Below are 16268 nucleotides of genomic sequence, written 5' to 3'. Positions count from 1 at the left end.
ATATTATCTAGTTTTAAATTTATAAATATGATTATTCGAGTAATATTCTATTTAAGTTGTTTATTTATAATCATTTTTTAATATATTTATAATCATTTTTCAATTTACCCTTACGATCAAAAGCATCCTCGTACTAGCTTTAGAATTGAATATTCTTAAAAAAATATATATAATTCTTCAATTAATTTTTAAAATTTTCAAGTCTATTATTCCATATTGCATGTTTATTAAATAATTTAAATTATTCGAAGTCATTTGCCATTTATAATTAATATTAAATATCATTATAAAAATAACTAAATCACGTTTAAATTTGCTTTTCCATATTTAAAATTGAAATTGATTAAATATTAACTACCAATAATTATTTAAAAAGCTAAAGCAATAGCAATGGAGCATAAATAACCGACATTGTTACTAATTCTTATTATTTCTTTTAAATTACATAATTTTTTTTTCATTTCCTTTATTTACTCCAATTATTATTATTATTTCAATTTCTGAAAATTTTCAAAAGTGTTTTTTAAATTAAAAATAATATGCAAAATAAAATAAAAAAACATAAATTAATGGTTCTTACAATTTAAAAAACATGGAATAAATTTATGAAGAATTTAAAATTTTTAAAAATCAATTACTCTAATAAATATAAACTTTAGTTTTTATCTAATAAAACTCTAAATTTCAATCCTACCCCTAATTAATTTTTAAATTTAAAATTAGAACACAAATTTAAAGGAAATAATTTTGTAATTTAATTATATATATATATATATCTTTGCTTTTCCAAAAGAGGGTGCATAAAATATAGAATAGGGGGGGAAAAGACAAAAGTGGGAGCGAGAAATAAAAGTAAAATGTAAATATTTGGACTTTGCCTGAAATGACCTTATATTCTGTGCCCCATTTTCTTTCATACTGTCCCATAAAAGTATACAATTATTTCATGGGTACAATAGTAAATACAAAAAACTTAGGAGGGCAATTTCGACAAAAGGCTGCATCCTTCTAAATTTGTAATTACACAAACAAAATATATTTCGCACGTAGCAAATTTCCAAAAGAAGAAAATAGCAGTCTCCGTAGTCCGTATCCCATAGCCATAGCCCCACGCGTCGATGATCGATATAACAGACAGCTCGCACCACGATGAATAAAATAGGTTAATAAAGTCGTGATCTGATTGGGCCACGTGTCCCTCATCAGTATGTACCCGCACTGGTTTTTCCCGCACTGGAAAAAACCCAGAGCTATAACACATGGAACGCGGACCCCTTCCATATTTGGCTCTGTGCGGCTGAATTATGTGAACCCGCTTCAGTACAACGCTCCGTAAAAAAGCGTTGATTCTGTTGGATTTGATCTCTTTGCCTCGCCTCCAAACAGCACCGCACTCAACCGCAAAAGAGTAAGTTACGAACGATTTCCTGGATAATTCCTGCACATTTTCTCTTCCGTTTTTCGCTGCAGATTGCATCGTTTTCGTTTTCGTTTTCGTCGTTTTTCATCTGCTTTCGGAGTGTTTTTTTTTTTTAATTATTATTTAGTTTTTGATCGCTCGCAGTAGGAACGCATCTCTCTTCTCTATGTGTAATTATTCTGTGCGTTATCGAGGAAGAATGAAGTGTTTTAGAGAACTGTCGTTTTCTTTTCTATGATTTGGTTGTGATTTTTCTTATATCTTTGTTACTTGTGAAATTTACTTGAGTTTCGTTATTCTCTGAAAAAAATTCCGGAAAAATGTATAGAAGAATCGAGTTTCGGATCTAAGAATGGGGAGAGGCAAGATTGTAATTAGGAGGATCGATAATTCGACGAGCAGACAGGTGACTTTCTCGAAGCGAAGGAGTGGACTGCTGAAGAAGGCGAAAGAACTGGCGATCCTTTGTGACGCCGATGTTGGAGTCATCATCTTCTCCAGCACCAGCAAGCTTTATGAATACTCCAGCACCAGGTTCTATGATATTCACCTTCTGTTTCTTTACTGTTTGCCTTTATTTTCTTCTACTTTTTTTCAGTCTGAATAATTTCTCCGTTTTCGAACTTTATTATAATAGATTAATATCTAGTGCGACAACACATTGGTAGCCTCGCTCAATTAATTTACCTGGTTTTTATTCATTATATTGGCGAGCGTGCACCTTGAATCACGATTATGACTGTATGCTTTATAGTAAAATAAAATGTTGTGCATACTGAGAAATAGGAATTCTAGAGCCTATAGTGTTCAGGTTTTTTGACGTCTTGTTCTTTCTTGTGATTTTATGAGGCTCAGTTCTGTTATTTGCCTGAGCTCTCTATCGTTCAAACTTCGCTAGCTTCTCCTTTCAACTACTCCGCTCATAAACTCTATTGGCATATATCAAGTACCTTTAGAGTCATTGGTTGCCAGATACTCCAATAGTTTATGCCTATAGGATGGACTGCTATAATGCGAATTTGTGGGTTAGTTTCGTAGGATGAGAGTTCTGGATAAGCTAACCAAAGAGAAGTTAGCAGTCCAAAAATTACATTCGAACTTATACTTCAGTACTGTTCAAAGATCCAAGTGAACATGTTGTAAAGGACGAATATGGTTAAGAGATTTTCGGAGTTGCGATTCTCCTTGCAGCATAATAATCATAGAGCTCGTTTAGAATTGGAAAGGGAGGGTGAGAATCCTCAGTTCACTTTTATCGGAGATTCAAATGACTTATTCATGCGAGAAATTACGTACTATCTCATGATTGCAAATCTCTCGATGGATGGATATGAAGGTCGTGCACGATACTGGAATCAAATCGTTTCGCACCATACAATTATCAATTTATCCTTGTAATGGATGCCAACCAAGAGAAATAGCGCTGATTGGAAAAGTGGATCTCTGTGCTATTTTTAGTTGTCGGAATCTGAACAGCCTAATTGATCAATCAATGTTGCTCAATGCATGCTTCTTGGATTGGATCGAATGATATGGGTTAACATTACATTACTTCATCCATAGCTGTTATGATTCGACTCAAAATTGTTTCTAACAGAATCCCTCTGGTTTAAGGAATGGACCAGATCTCATATTAGTTAGGAGTGTAGAATTAAAAGAAAGCATAGTTTTCCGACCTCACCATTCATAATTAGGGATGGTTAGACACTCATTGTTCTTCCACATTCTTAAACAACTGTTATATTCGAAAAGAACAAAGAAGCATGGTTTGAACAATAGATTTAGTCCCCAAGGGGCAATACTTTTACGAAATAGGGTTAAGTATGCACAGAAGTCGGTCGGGCAGTCTCACGCAGTTTGATGTTGTTGTGTGGTTCGGTTTCTGTGTACTTGTTGTACATTCTGACTATTTAGCCTTAATAATAATTTTTAGCATCTTTGTTTTCTGCTTTTGAAAGAATTTGTATTCGAGTATATCAAATGTTAAAAAAAGGCTTTGCATTAAATCTATTATCAATAATTTTTTACGTTACAATTGAAAACAAAATATTTAGGGGTGTTTGTTTCAAGTTTTTTTTTTAGTGGAAAAAATGGGAATAGACATGGATTTTACCTTGTCTGTGTCAAGTTTTTGAAATATGCTGTATGTAAAAGTTTTCCCACCCATCGTTATGGTTCCTTATTATTTTTTTTTTCTATTTTTTCATTATCTTTATTTTTTTTTTCCCCTTAGATTATTCATTTTGTCTTATTATTTTATAATTACTATTTGATTGTTTAGCTATAACATGTGATGATTGAACTAATTATTTATAATTAAAATTTGTATAACTTTTTTAAAATTATTTATTTGAAAACAATTATTAATATTGATAGCTAATGAAACTGCATTTTATTTATATTTATAGTATACTTATTAGGGAATGAAAATTAGATTAAAATAAGGTATATTACTATTTTATTAATAAATTATTATAATGGTATAAGATTTTTAATACGAAACATTTAATTTTAAAAATAAATAAAAATATTTATATAATTTTATTAAAATCATTTATTTAAAAATAATTATTTAGATTTATCACAAAACAAGTTCAAAAACCTAAATTTAGGGCAAGATTAAATTAAAATTTAATTTATTAAAATTATTTTAATAATTTAAAATAATTAACCATAGTTAATTATCTAAAATTAAATAATGTCTTAAATATAAAATTCTAATAACATTTTCCATCCAACACCAATAACAATTATTTGATTTATAAGATTTCTTTTCCAAACCTTCTTTTTTTCATACATTTATGTCTTTTCCCCCCTAAAGTGTACTTGGAAACCTTCCCTTATTCAAGATTGTTTTCTATGATTTCTTTAAGAGAATTTACATTTGCATTTAAAACTCAAAACATGATTCACTGTCTTACTTTTAAGTAAACAGGCCTTAAGCGTTCCGTTGTATTTCACCAATTTGGTTTTGATAATATAAACTTCAACAAATAATAATAATAAATAAAAATGGTTAATAAGTTGTATAGTTAACATCATTTCATAAGTTATTTTATCTGAGTATTGATTTTTTTTTTTTTAAAAAAAACTTCGGTACTTGAAATCTTCATTTGAAGAAGCTTTCATACATAGGACATAATTATAAATTTTGTTTGAAACTAGAGAGTCGTTATTAAGGTTTGAGTGATAACATTTATTTTAACATTTATCTATTTCAAAAGAAGAGTAAGTTTTGCATTTTTGTTTTTTTGTTGAAGAATATTATATTTAGAGAATAAGAGGAAAATATGGATTCATGGATCTAAAATGAGAAGGAAAACTGTGAAAATCTGTGTATGAAGTTCAATTGAGTCCTACAACACAAAATCTTAGCTAAGCACTGCACACATGTTTTGCTTAATTCATTTGGTCTCATTGCAACTCGTACTCTATTGATTCAGAATCCTTTGGTTAACTCTTAGCTAAGCACTGCACACAGTGTCTTCAATCATTTGGTCAACTCTTTGCATGCCATTGGTCACTCATCACTCTTTGAATCCTTGTGAATCATCATCTCTCCCAGTGGAAAAGAGCGTTGATCTCATCACCCTTGGCGATGAGCTCTTCTTCATTACTAGACCATGCCTAGTAAGGTAGGATTTAGCAGTCTATCATGATTTGAATCTATTTACTCTTTTGAATCATTTACTTGGACCATTAGGCCAACTCTTAGTTGATTTTGATGCTCATAAAGAAACATAGAAATGGGAAAGACATCTCAAACGTAAGGTTTATATTTTTCTTGAGCATCCTTGAAAGCTTAAATCTTGATTTCACTCAACTGCGAGTTGACTACACTAGCTACCCTCTACCCATCTCACATTCGCAAGATATTAAATCGTCTGTTCATGATAAATGGTGGGTCCCTCCTTAGGATGTTGTCCAGGGGAATTATCCTTGCAACCTGGTTCGCTCACAAAAAACAGATATTTGCAAGGTAGGAAAAGAGGAGAGAAGCTGTAGGGTCAGTTGGAAAATGGGGGGAAAAACGCATAGATGTTGTCTAATGACCTGTCAAACCCACTTTCCACAAATAATTCTAACTCCATATGCCATAACTAAATTAAAAAATGGTTTCATGTTTTTCTTTTTAAACTTATTTGTTCTTTCTTTTCTTTACCCTTTTTTTTTTGTATTAATTATCTAAAAATTAATTCTTAGAAAGGAATATTAATTTCTTCTAATAAACATTAGAATTAGGTCTTTTTTGATGAAACACTAAGTTCATCACTTCTATCAAACATTATAAAATTTTTATGCTAAAAAAGGGAGACTTTTGTTTCGAACATTAAAGGATTTGGAATAATTTCTGTTTGAAACAACCAAAGACAATAATTAGTTATAAGTTTAGTTATTAATATTCTAAGTCTAGTGTAGATATTTGTCCAGATAACTTGTGAAGTCACAAGAAAAGAAAAGTAAAATAAAAACAGGAATATTTTAATATACTTGGAAAATAAAATTTAAAATAAATATTATATTAATAATAAGATATCATCGTAAAAATATTAAAATAGAAACACGCCTAAAAGTAAATTGAAATATTAAAGAAAGTATCATAACTAAGAGTATTTAAACCAAATGTAATGGTACCAACAACTTTAAATCTTTATTATTTTAATTGTTTGATATAACAACAAACGCAGCGTACATTAAAATATTTCGAACAGTAACCCTTAAATTATATCCCATATTTGCTTTACCACTCTACTGTGTTTGAAGCTGACACATAAGATACACTTCTTAAATCAGTTCTCCAAAAATCAACTTCGGACATTTTCATGGAATTCTTCTAATTCCTTTTTACTTTTATTGAAATTTTAACTGTCAAGGTTCTCTTTTTCTTTTTTAACAAATAAAACATTTACGTCATCTTGTCGGATGTCTATGGATTCAACATCGAGAGGAATAATGAAAAGATAACTCTTAAGATCATAAAACATTAAGAAATGACAAAATAATTTTAATCTAACGTGCATACAGTATATAACCAATATTCTAATATTTTAAGTAATACTTTTGTAGCGTCTATTTTAATGTCTCCTAATAGCGACCGAATGGAATGGCTGATCGGGAGATAAGTAAGATATTTAATAACTAGAAGATGATAGATTCGGTGATATGTCAGGGAGAATAAAAGCTAATGAAGAAATGGAAAATATGTCAAAGAAAAAAGAGCTAGAAACGAGAATTTATTAAAGAGGTAAATTAGGAGGGAAATTGTAGTGAAAAAGTAAGAAAAATATATATTAGAGGAAAAACTTGAAGAGAGCGTTTGGAGCAAATCGAGAGTCTATTTATGAAAATAGTTCTAGAAAAAAAGAAAATAAATATATATATGAATAAAATAGAGATAGGTGCGTTCACAAAATGAGGAAGAACATGTAAAAAGAGTATTATGAAATCTTGTTTTAAAAATTAATCTATAATTTTCGAACCACTTTCAGATTGTAACAAGTGATTATTAAACAATATCATTCGGAAAGAAGAAAAAAAACAACTATAAACCAACGAGAAGAAAAAACGTAGTAGTTCTAGGTTGACACTTGAGTTCTAGGGGCTGATAATGAAAATAAGAAATAAAATTCATCATCAAGTGCATAATTAGACCATATTTATTAAATTTGTTATTCTCTAGATATTCATGAAAGAGAATTATGTAAATTTGAAAACATACTCTACAAATATTTCAATTGAAATAAAATGTACTTTCGATTTTTCGATTAAGAAATTAGAGACTAGAATCCTCATTGTTATAAATAAACTAGAGATTACACTACTATTCACAAATATATAATTATTAACTTCAATTTTATTTGCTAAAGAGCGCATACGGATGGATGATCAAAAATTTGAATTCTCCTCTAAAATGTTGTCAAATTCATACTAAATAAATATTAAAATTAACTAACGAAGTGGTTTTATGACATTAATCTCCACGTATTCATGGAGAAAATGCTACGTAGTTCAATGTTTAAATTTACGAATAGGACACGGGAGCCTAAGATCTTGATGATTAAACAAGAGTACCAACTACAAATGCATGTATTCTTAAAAAGAAAACACAATAACGATAATTAAAAGAAACTTAAATCATTATAGTATGGAATTTAATATTATTAAAGTCTACTTAGAATGATAAGGTTAATCTACTAACCCCCTGCCAAATAAATTTATGAAAGTTCGATTGATGCTCGGCAAAAAAAATAATTAAATATCTATATATATATATATATATATATATACAAAGCATAATCTTAGAAGACATGAATAATCTTAGTTGTAAGTCACGCATGAGAGAGTTATAACCCTTTAGACCACATGCAGAAGCATAATTCAATTTTGTGGGTGGTTGTAGTGGTGGATGCTCTTAAAAGACAATGTTTGAAGATCTAGATCATATCCTTCGGGGTCTCACTCAGATTGATAGCTTTTCTAGCATTGAACCATCTTTCTGCGTCATTTGGCATTTGTTTGGCTTGTAACGGATTTTTTTTTTTTAATGATAGAGCTTTTGTATTGGGATAAGAGACAATATCTTCGGTGTGCAGCTTGTTTTGCCCTTTTATTGGACATTTGGCCTGAAAAAACCTTTTGAGGCGTTGGTAGGTCCTAGGAAAAAAATTCGGTTTTCCATCATGTTTAATGCATCTCTTTTGATTTCTGTTTCAATAAATTGTTGTAAATATTGTAAGGTGGATCGTAACCATTTTCGATAGGCATTTAGTTTAGGTTTTGTTTTGACTTGTTTGGTGGCTCTTTTGCCAAATTGCTGACAAATCATATTCCTAGATTGTAAATATATTTTGGATTTGCCATCTCTGTCTGGCTATGTATAATGGTAATTGTTGTAGACGTTTAACGGACAGTTAGAGAGGTTTAGTTTGTTTTAGAGAAGATTTCCCAAAGACTGGGCTGTTTCGGCCGTAAGAGCTTGCTTCTGCATTCCCCAAAACTATATCTCTTATCCGGTCTTGATATCTTTGTCTATTATGTCTGAAGAAACCTTAACACATCTTAAGAATCTTTATATTATTTCCAATTTCTTTGACATCCTAAGCATCGAGCTTTGGAGGAGACCTTTTTTTATACTAGAAAGAAATGAGGCTCAATGCATCATCAGGACCATTTTCTGGGCATTGTAGACAGAAGGAAATAGAAGACTTTCTTCTAATATAAGAGAGAGGGGTTGGGGTGGGTCATTTGGAAAAACTGAATTTTTGATTCCTCTAGTAACATATTACGTAGTTTTTTCACAAATAATGTAGGCTTGAAGTGATTTGTGCCAATTGAGGCAACTCCTTTAGCTGTTGCCTTATAGTTCCATCTCGTTGTTAGATATTTCCCTAGTTTAATCTTGTAATCATAGTTTTCTACGAGCTACCCTACAGCTTTAATCTCTGTCATGTTTTCCAGTTTGATGAAATTTTCCATTTCTGTAACTAGCAAGATGATGGTAAAGCAAGGAGTGGAAAAGAACGCATCATGAGAATTCACATAAAGTTTTACGTTACATTTTATGGTTTAAATCTTACAGTTAATCCATTGGAAATCCAGAAGTTCTGTACACATACCTGACCGATAGGTGCAAGGAGCCCTTTGCTTTGATCAACGTTGACACTCCATGAATGTAGATGCCAAATTTGCTTCATTGCCTCTACAAATAAAATGAAAACCACTAGAGGAGATATTAAAAATATATTGAATTACTAAGGGTATAACTGTTGGATAGGTTAAATGGAAGTCAATGGAGATAAAATGTTATTTACCTAGATTTCGAGATAAATGTTATTTACCCGAGTGAGATTAAATGCTTAGATTTATGTTGAAATCTAGGTTTGACCTAGTAAATAACCATGTATCCATCGCTAGATTTCAACATAATGCATCTCACTTAATTATTGGACATGCTAACCCTCTTTTGACCTAGTCAATCTCAACCTACGTTTCATCCCAATACCATAGACTGCACTGTCGAAACACTATACCTGCCATGTATAGCCATACAAAAAAGATTGGTGGGCAGTAGAATATTCAAGGAGGCACATTGGGAATTAGGTTTCATTATAGGTTAGTTTCATTGAAGGCTGAACCATTACAAATCTTCGTTTAAACTCTCTAACCCTCCTTTTGAATTTTATTGCTTTAATATTGTTCATGTTAATTAGAATTTGCATATTGTTAAATTATAAATTCTATTGGTGACCATGAATTGTTTTGAGCATAGTTCTCAATATTATCTCATTGGATCTGTATAATAGGTGAACTTAAAATATCTTTGTTTGAACTTTAGTAATTCTAGGAGAAAATGATTGCTCGATCTAATTTTGAATTTTTCTCAAGTAAAAAGGAAGGTTCGATTGTTAGGCAACCCTTTTTGCCACCCATCTAATGTTGTCATATGGCTACAAATTTCATTCTACCTATCTGCAAATTTGAAGTTCCACTATAGAACCGAGAAGAATCTTGAAAATGTTAAGAGCCTACCACATGAGAATAAAAGTCTAGGTTTAACCGGGAAAACTAAATTGAAAGGAAATCATGGAGTAAATAGGATCATCTTATTGATGTATGCTCACAAGGTAGATAAATTTTCCAACTTTTGCTGTTTTCCCAATAAATTTTCATTTCTTGCCCATATAATTATGATTATAACTCAGATTATTGACTCTTACCAGCATGAAAACACTAATAGAACGATATAACAAGACAAAAGAGGAGCACCATCAGCTTGGTTTCTCGACTTCAGAAGTCAAGGTATTCTTTAGTATCTAAGACTTGATTATTTTTCCTTCCGACTGCCAGACATGTTAGGCAAAAGATCATGTATGATTGTTAAAATGCAAACATCTAGATTTCCTATCTGTCAATTTTCTGGATACGATGATTAATAAGAACTATACATCATAGTTATGGCTGGTACGATTATGTTGTGGAATGAGGGGGTGGGGAGGAGCGGGAGAAATATGGGACAATGCAGTTAAGGTATAACAGCAGTTTGATTTGGATAGGAAGAACTGCCGAAGTGAATTACTAGCAAGAACATGGTTAGATTTATGTTGAAATCTAGGCTTGACTCATCTAGGATCATAGGAATTTGGACGTAATAGTACTCATCAAAACTACTGTCAAGGAAATATGTTTGTATTTCGTTGGAGACAGATTCAAAATTATAAATGCATATTTTGCTTAAAAGAGATTCCACGAACCTTCTATTTATCTGACACATGCTGAAAGAACGATTCAAAACAACAATCATGAGACCATGAATCTTGGATCCTTGAGTAATCTCCACCTGGACAAAATCAAACAGATGATTCAACATCAAAATCCAGAAAAATAAAAGGGTGCAGAACGCATAAAAATGGCATCACGACAAATCTCAAAGGCTTTTTCATGAAATGGCAAACCTGAAAAGTTAAGGTGTCATTCTATATTAACAAAAAGTATTAGATATTTCTACAAAATAAATATACAAACTAATAAATCATAATAATAAAAAATACAATTCTCTACTTTGGCCAAAAATGATAATTTTGCCAATTCACATCTAAGTATCTCTTATGTTATTAAAAAATTTAAAATAAAACTGACCAAGAAATTTTGCTCAAGTATGAATCCCGATCCTCATTAATGGGATTCTTTAGCTCTTCAGTCTCCCCAAAGATGGACATGGATGTAGGCCAGGATGTTGAGAGAACAGGGGTTGAAGGCAAGGATTGTGAGAGGAGATGGGATGCAGACATGAATAGAAATCCCTTGCCCATCCCCAGTCTAACATAACATTTACATCAGACTTAAGATACTAAATACCTTCATTTCCAGAAATGTTTTTTGGTATACTCTATGCTAGCTTAATACAGATACTTAATACCTTCATTTTCAGAAATACTTTTTGGTATACACTATGCTAGCTTAATAATTTTTGTGCATGAATATAGAAGGCATACTCTTATACATATAAATAGTAAGGAAATTATATTCTGATTTTTAATCATTAGTACTGGCAAAAGGAAGCAGCAATGTTACGGCAACAACTGCAGAGCTTACAAGAAAATCATCGGTACTATCATACCCTATTCTATTCTATTTCATTACATTTTACTTGATAAATACTGATACTAGAGGAAAGTGCAAAGGAATGAAAGCAACTATGAAATTTCCTTCGACTCCTTATATAGGCCATTTGCGAGCCTCCAATCTACTTCATGCACTCATAACCATGGACACTTATTTCAGATATGGGAATAGCATTTATTGACGACCAAGCATGATCCAAACATAAATTTCCTAATATATTTCCTACATGTTGCTCAAGTTAAAACTACTATACAAGTTAAACACTAATTCGTTCCAATAAAACACTAATAGATATAATTACAGGCAGATGATGGGTGAAGAGCTGACTGGTCTGAGCATCAAAGATCTGCAGAATCTAGAAAACCAACTGGAGATAAGTCTTCGTGGTGTCCGTATGAAGAAGGTATCTAATTGTATCATTTATTAAATGTGTTGGGTGTCTAACAGACAGTTTCCTTTCTTGAGCAGGATCAAATCTTAATGGATGAGATACAAGAACTAAACAGAAAGGTTAAGCAACTACAGTTCTGAAATTTCCATTCTCAATAATTTTGGTTACTAAATTTCCTCCTCTTTGTTATAGGGAAACCTAATTCACCAAGGCAATATGGAACTTTATAAGAAGGTAAACCTAATTCGTCAAGAAAACCTGGAATTATACCAAAAGGTAAACGATGCAGATAATTGAAGCAAACTTTAATTATTTTAAAAAATAAACTAAAGGTGGATCTTCAGGAACATTTGATGAAAAAAAAGACTAAAGGTTCTAATCGTTTAACCAATAAAACTTTGTGTTGCTTAGTCACCATCAAAAGAAAATTTTCACCATCCTAGGTCTATGGAACAAAGGATGCCAATGGAGCAAGCAGTCTAACAAACGGCCTGGGTGTGGGAGAGGATGCAGGTATACCTATCAGCCTTCAACTCAGCCAACCACAACAACAAAACCGTGAGGCACCAGAAAGAGCAACAAAACTGGGGTACAGTTGTGAAAAAATGCATTAATTTTCAGTAATGAATACAAATGAGCTTTTCCAAAGTCCCTATTCCAATCTTGTTGTTTTGATGGTTGCAGCAGACTACAACTACACTAGCAAAAAGAGACCTTACACCAACCACGAAGATGTTAATCATTTTGCATCAAGAAAACGGTGTGAGGTTGCAAATTATCTTTCAATCAACGAATTGTGGTGGAGTAACGGAATATTCCATAACCAATGAAACCAGCTTTGTCTCGTTTGTGGTGATTAATACAAGGGAATTTATGTGAAGAGAAGGCTATGTGCAACAAAAAATAATTGAAATTGCATCAGCATACACACTTCATTTTCCAGAAATCTTAAGGTTTGCCACCTTCATAATAATCAGCTAGGTTCAAAAGTTCGTGCTTGTTATAGGACTGATGTTGGATATTTTATAAAGAAGGAAACAAGTTGATTAAAAAGAACATGATTACCCAAATTTCGCCCAACACTTGTATATGTTGAATATGATGTACCCAAAAACCCCAACTATCCCTGCCAGTCATCATCGCTTGCCACCCCCACCAGTCATCGTACCTTTGTCATTCACCATTCACCCATCGTTCTTTTTTCTTTCCCCTTCCCCTCGCTTTAGCAGCTCTTGGGCCCACGACCCTTATCCCTTCGTCGGTCATTTGTCACTATTTTCCTCATTTTTTGCCAGTTTGTAATCATAGTTTCATAAGTTATCAATACGTTGGTGGCTCTTCTATCTTGGGTTTGCTTCATAAATTAGCCAGTTTGCTTGCAACAGATCGTATAGTTGCTGTATTGATAGGAGTTATTATTGCATTTGGTTCAAAAATGGAATTTTTGAGAAAGCCATGGAATTTAAGCCAGTCATTCATTTCTCATTCATTCTCTCACCAATATTGGTTTGAGAAAGCCATGGTTGAAATGCTGGTCCGCCCCAAGACTCGGATTTTATCCGAACACAATAGAGATGAGTTTGGTACTACCAAAATTCAGAAATGTTGGTTTTCTTCAGGAGCAATTATTTATTGTATCATATGGCCAATATCAAGTAGAAGGAAGGTGATTAGCATTCCTTGTGGTTTCCTAAAGCGTGGTGGCTTTTTTTTTTTTTTTTTTTTATGATATGGACATTGTGAATTCATTCAACCCTTCTTTCTCCTCCCTCGGTTGCAGATTTGTTTTGTCCAAAGCCCTCCGTCTCCAAGTCCTCTTTTCGAGTAAGGAAAGATAAAGAAGTTTTTCATTTAAAGTGGAATTCTTTGCTGGTGGTTTCTCGATTGAATGTGCATGATGATTGGAAAGATATCCAGAAGGCCATTGAAGTTCACTTCAAAACCCTTTTTTTTTATTTTTTTTTATTTTATTATTATTAATCCTTTTATGGATGATAAAGTTATACTTCAATGGAAGACAATTTTTTTAGGTGATCTTGGTCCATTGGGTCATTGGTGGCTGTTCTTTTTGGTTCTCAAATGTTGTCTTTGGTTCGGTTTTCAAAGTACGATTTTTTGTGTTGAGTTTGGTTCTTCAGACTCTCTCTTTGCTAGTTTTTTTTTTTTTTTTCAGCTCGCTTGGTGTTTTTCCTTGCAGAAGTTTTTTTTCCCTATATCTTGTTCTTTTTTTATTCTATGTAGTGGTTTCTTTGTATTCCTTCGTGTTTTATTTTGAACTTCCTTGTGGAGTTTGTATCCTTGAGCATTAGTCTATTTTCATTTATTCAGTAAAAAGTTACACAATTGTATATGATGTTCATCATGGAAGGACGTATAGTATTTACCTCATATCTCCCCTGCTCGCTACAGTAAACTAATCCAGCAGTTTGCTGTAGCAAGATAATTTGCAAAACATTAGTGTAAGCCACAATTTGGCAAAGAAATTAAACAAAAAAAACACGATAGAAAAAAACCATCTCTACTAAACAGGGTCATTATAAATCCAAGACAATAGTTTAATCAGTGGATCACTTCAAATAATTATATTTCCAACTGCATAAATTCAATTTTTTTTAGAAAGGAACATCACTTCGTCAATTAATGAAACAAACAAGAACTTCCTCAAATGGATGTCTGGCAGAAAATGATAGAGAAAGAATCATGAATGGTTCAAAAGCATATTGCATTGCACATCATAAAAACAATCACAATTCAAAGTACATTTTGAGAAAACAATCCTAATATTAACTTATAAAGTAAACAAGAACACCAAGAGAATTGAAAACAATCTAGCTACTAACTTGTATGTATTTCCCAGCTTGCTTAGAGCCCCCAACCATGAATTTGTGAAGCTCGAAGGTTCAGAAACAGATCTAGAACATTTGTGTTTCAAAATTGAAGTTATAGTGGACATACCAAGTTAACGTTGCAAACCTCAGATACTACTACAGCAAAGGATGAAAAAAAATCAAAAGCACTAATTCAATTTTTTAAATGATAATCAAACTTTCACTTGGGTCCCTTTTCAACTCCCCTAAAGGTTCTATTGTTCCTCTCTCTAAAGACCCCACAGCAAAGGATGAAAAAAAAAATCAAAAGCACTAATTCAATTTTTTAAATGAAAACCAAGCTTTCACTTGGGTCCCTTTTCAACTCCCCTAAAGGTTCTATTGTTCCTCTCTCTAAAGACCCCACAAAATTGCATAAACATCGGCCAGAATAAAAGGCCACACGAGAGCCTTAATTCAAAATTATTCTAATTCATCTCCCCTCAACTCTTCATCCATTGCAATATAAAGGATTAGTCAATCAAATAATCTGTAGTAAATGGGTCTGTTTGAAAATAAATGAATGGCTCAGTGAAGAAGTCCTCGTCAAATACAAAATCATTTTTGAAAATATCATATATAACCCAAATTCAATTTAAGAAACAAAGAAAGTCTAACTTTTGACCATACTTGCATGACATACAGGGTGTTAACAAATAAAATTCATGTTCAAAATTAACACTAATCGAAAATAATGTTCACAATGCTACATATCATAATAACTACTAGGAAATTAAGTGCATAATGTCATATTCAGAACAATTATTCTTACTAGTGCACATTAAGTAGATAGATCTAACATGCACAACCCCAAAAATAGAATGGGCTTTGGAAAGATCTACTTATTTTTATTTATATTTGTGAGTAGTAATATATAGCAAATGGGTCAGTCTGAAAATAAACGAATGGCTCATTGAAGAATATTATTCTTGTCAAACATAAAATCATTTTTTAAAATATCATATACAGCCTAAATCCAATTTAAGAAACAAAAAAAAAAATCTAACTTTTGATCATACTTGCATGACATACAGGGTACTAACAAATAAAATTCATGTTCAAAATTAATACTACCAAAAAATAATGTTCACAATGCTATATTCATAATAACTACTTGAAAATTATGTGCACAATGTAATATTCACAACAATTATCCTTACTATGTGCACATTAAGTAGATAGTAACAACAACTATTCTCATAATGCTATATTCATAATGACTACTTGGAAATTTTGTGCACAATGTCGTGCACAACATCATATTCACAACAATTATTCTTACTATGTGCACATTAAGTAGATATATCTAACATGCACAATGACTGAAATAGAATGAGCTTTGGAAAAATCTATTTATTTTTATTTATATTCGTGAGTGTTGGACAAGCTTGAGCGCACCTCAAATAGTCTCATGAGACAACAACCTCACCCTATTGTGTCTGGTTGCCAGAAAACTCATAGAATATTA

The 16268-nt window shown here is 31.9% G+C and overlaps 1 protein-coding gene across 5 annotated transcripts; it reads left to right on the top strand.

Moving 5' to 3' along the window:
• Window positions 1-1305: 1305 nt before the first annotated feature.
• On the top strand, window positions 1306-13748 carry LOC111480311 (MADS-box transcription factor 23-like). Of its 5 annotated transcripts, none has more exons than XR_002717779.1 (9): window positions 1306-1408; window positions 1749-1954; window positions 10141-10219; window positions 11464-11525; window positions 11846-11945; window positions 12011-12052; window positions 12126-12209; window positions 12377-12886; window positions 13714-13748. XR_002717779.1 is itself a non-coding variant. In XM_023125279.1 (9 exons), the coding sequence occupies exons 2-9, from the start codon at window positions 1773-1775 to the stop codon at window positions 12634-12636; spliced, it is 711 nt and encodes a 236-aa protein (XP_022981047.1). In that variant the 5' UTR covers window positions 1306-1408; window positions 1749-1772; the 3' UTR covers window positions 12637-13111. The 5 variants fall into 5 exon arrangements, 4 of the variants coding, with proteins under 4 accessions (XP_022981047.1, XP_022981046.1, XP_022981049.1 ...); XM_023125279.1 differs by lacking the exon at window positions 13714-13748 and having other exon boundaries at window positions 12377-12522; window positions 12621-13111; XM_023125278.1 differs by lacking the exon at window positions 13714-13748 and having other exon boundaries at window positions 12377-12522; window positions 12618-13111.
• Window positions 13749-16268: the final 2520 nt, after the last annotated feature.

Source organism: Cucurbita maxima, unplaced genomic scaffold (genome assembly GCF_002738345.1).
Source record: "Cucurbita maxima cultivar Rimu unplaced genomic scaffold, Cmax_1.0 Cma_Scf00006, whole genome shotgun sequence".
Classification (NCBI taxonomy): Eukaryota; Viridiplantae; Streptophyta; class Magnoliopsida; order Cucurbitales; family Cucurbitaceae; genus Cucurbita; species Cucurbita maxima.
Note: the sequence above shows the minus strand (reverse complement) of the source record. Positions and strands in the feature narration are given on the sequence as shown.

Coding starts and splice junctions, on each gene's coding strand:
- LOC111480311 (XM_023125277.1), top strand. CDS start 1,773: ATGGGGAGAGGCAAGATTGTAATTAGGAGGATCGATAATTCGACGAGC. Junction 12,053..12,125: donor TACAAGAACTAAACAGAAAG/GTTAAGCAACTA, acceptor TCTTTGTTATAG/GGAAACCTAATTCACCAAGG. Junction 12,210..12,376: donor ACCTGGAATTATACCAAAAG/GTAAACGATGCA, acceptor TCACCATCCTAG/GTCTATGGAACAAAGGATGC.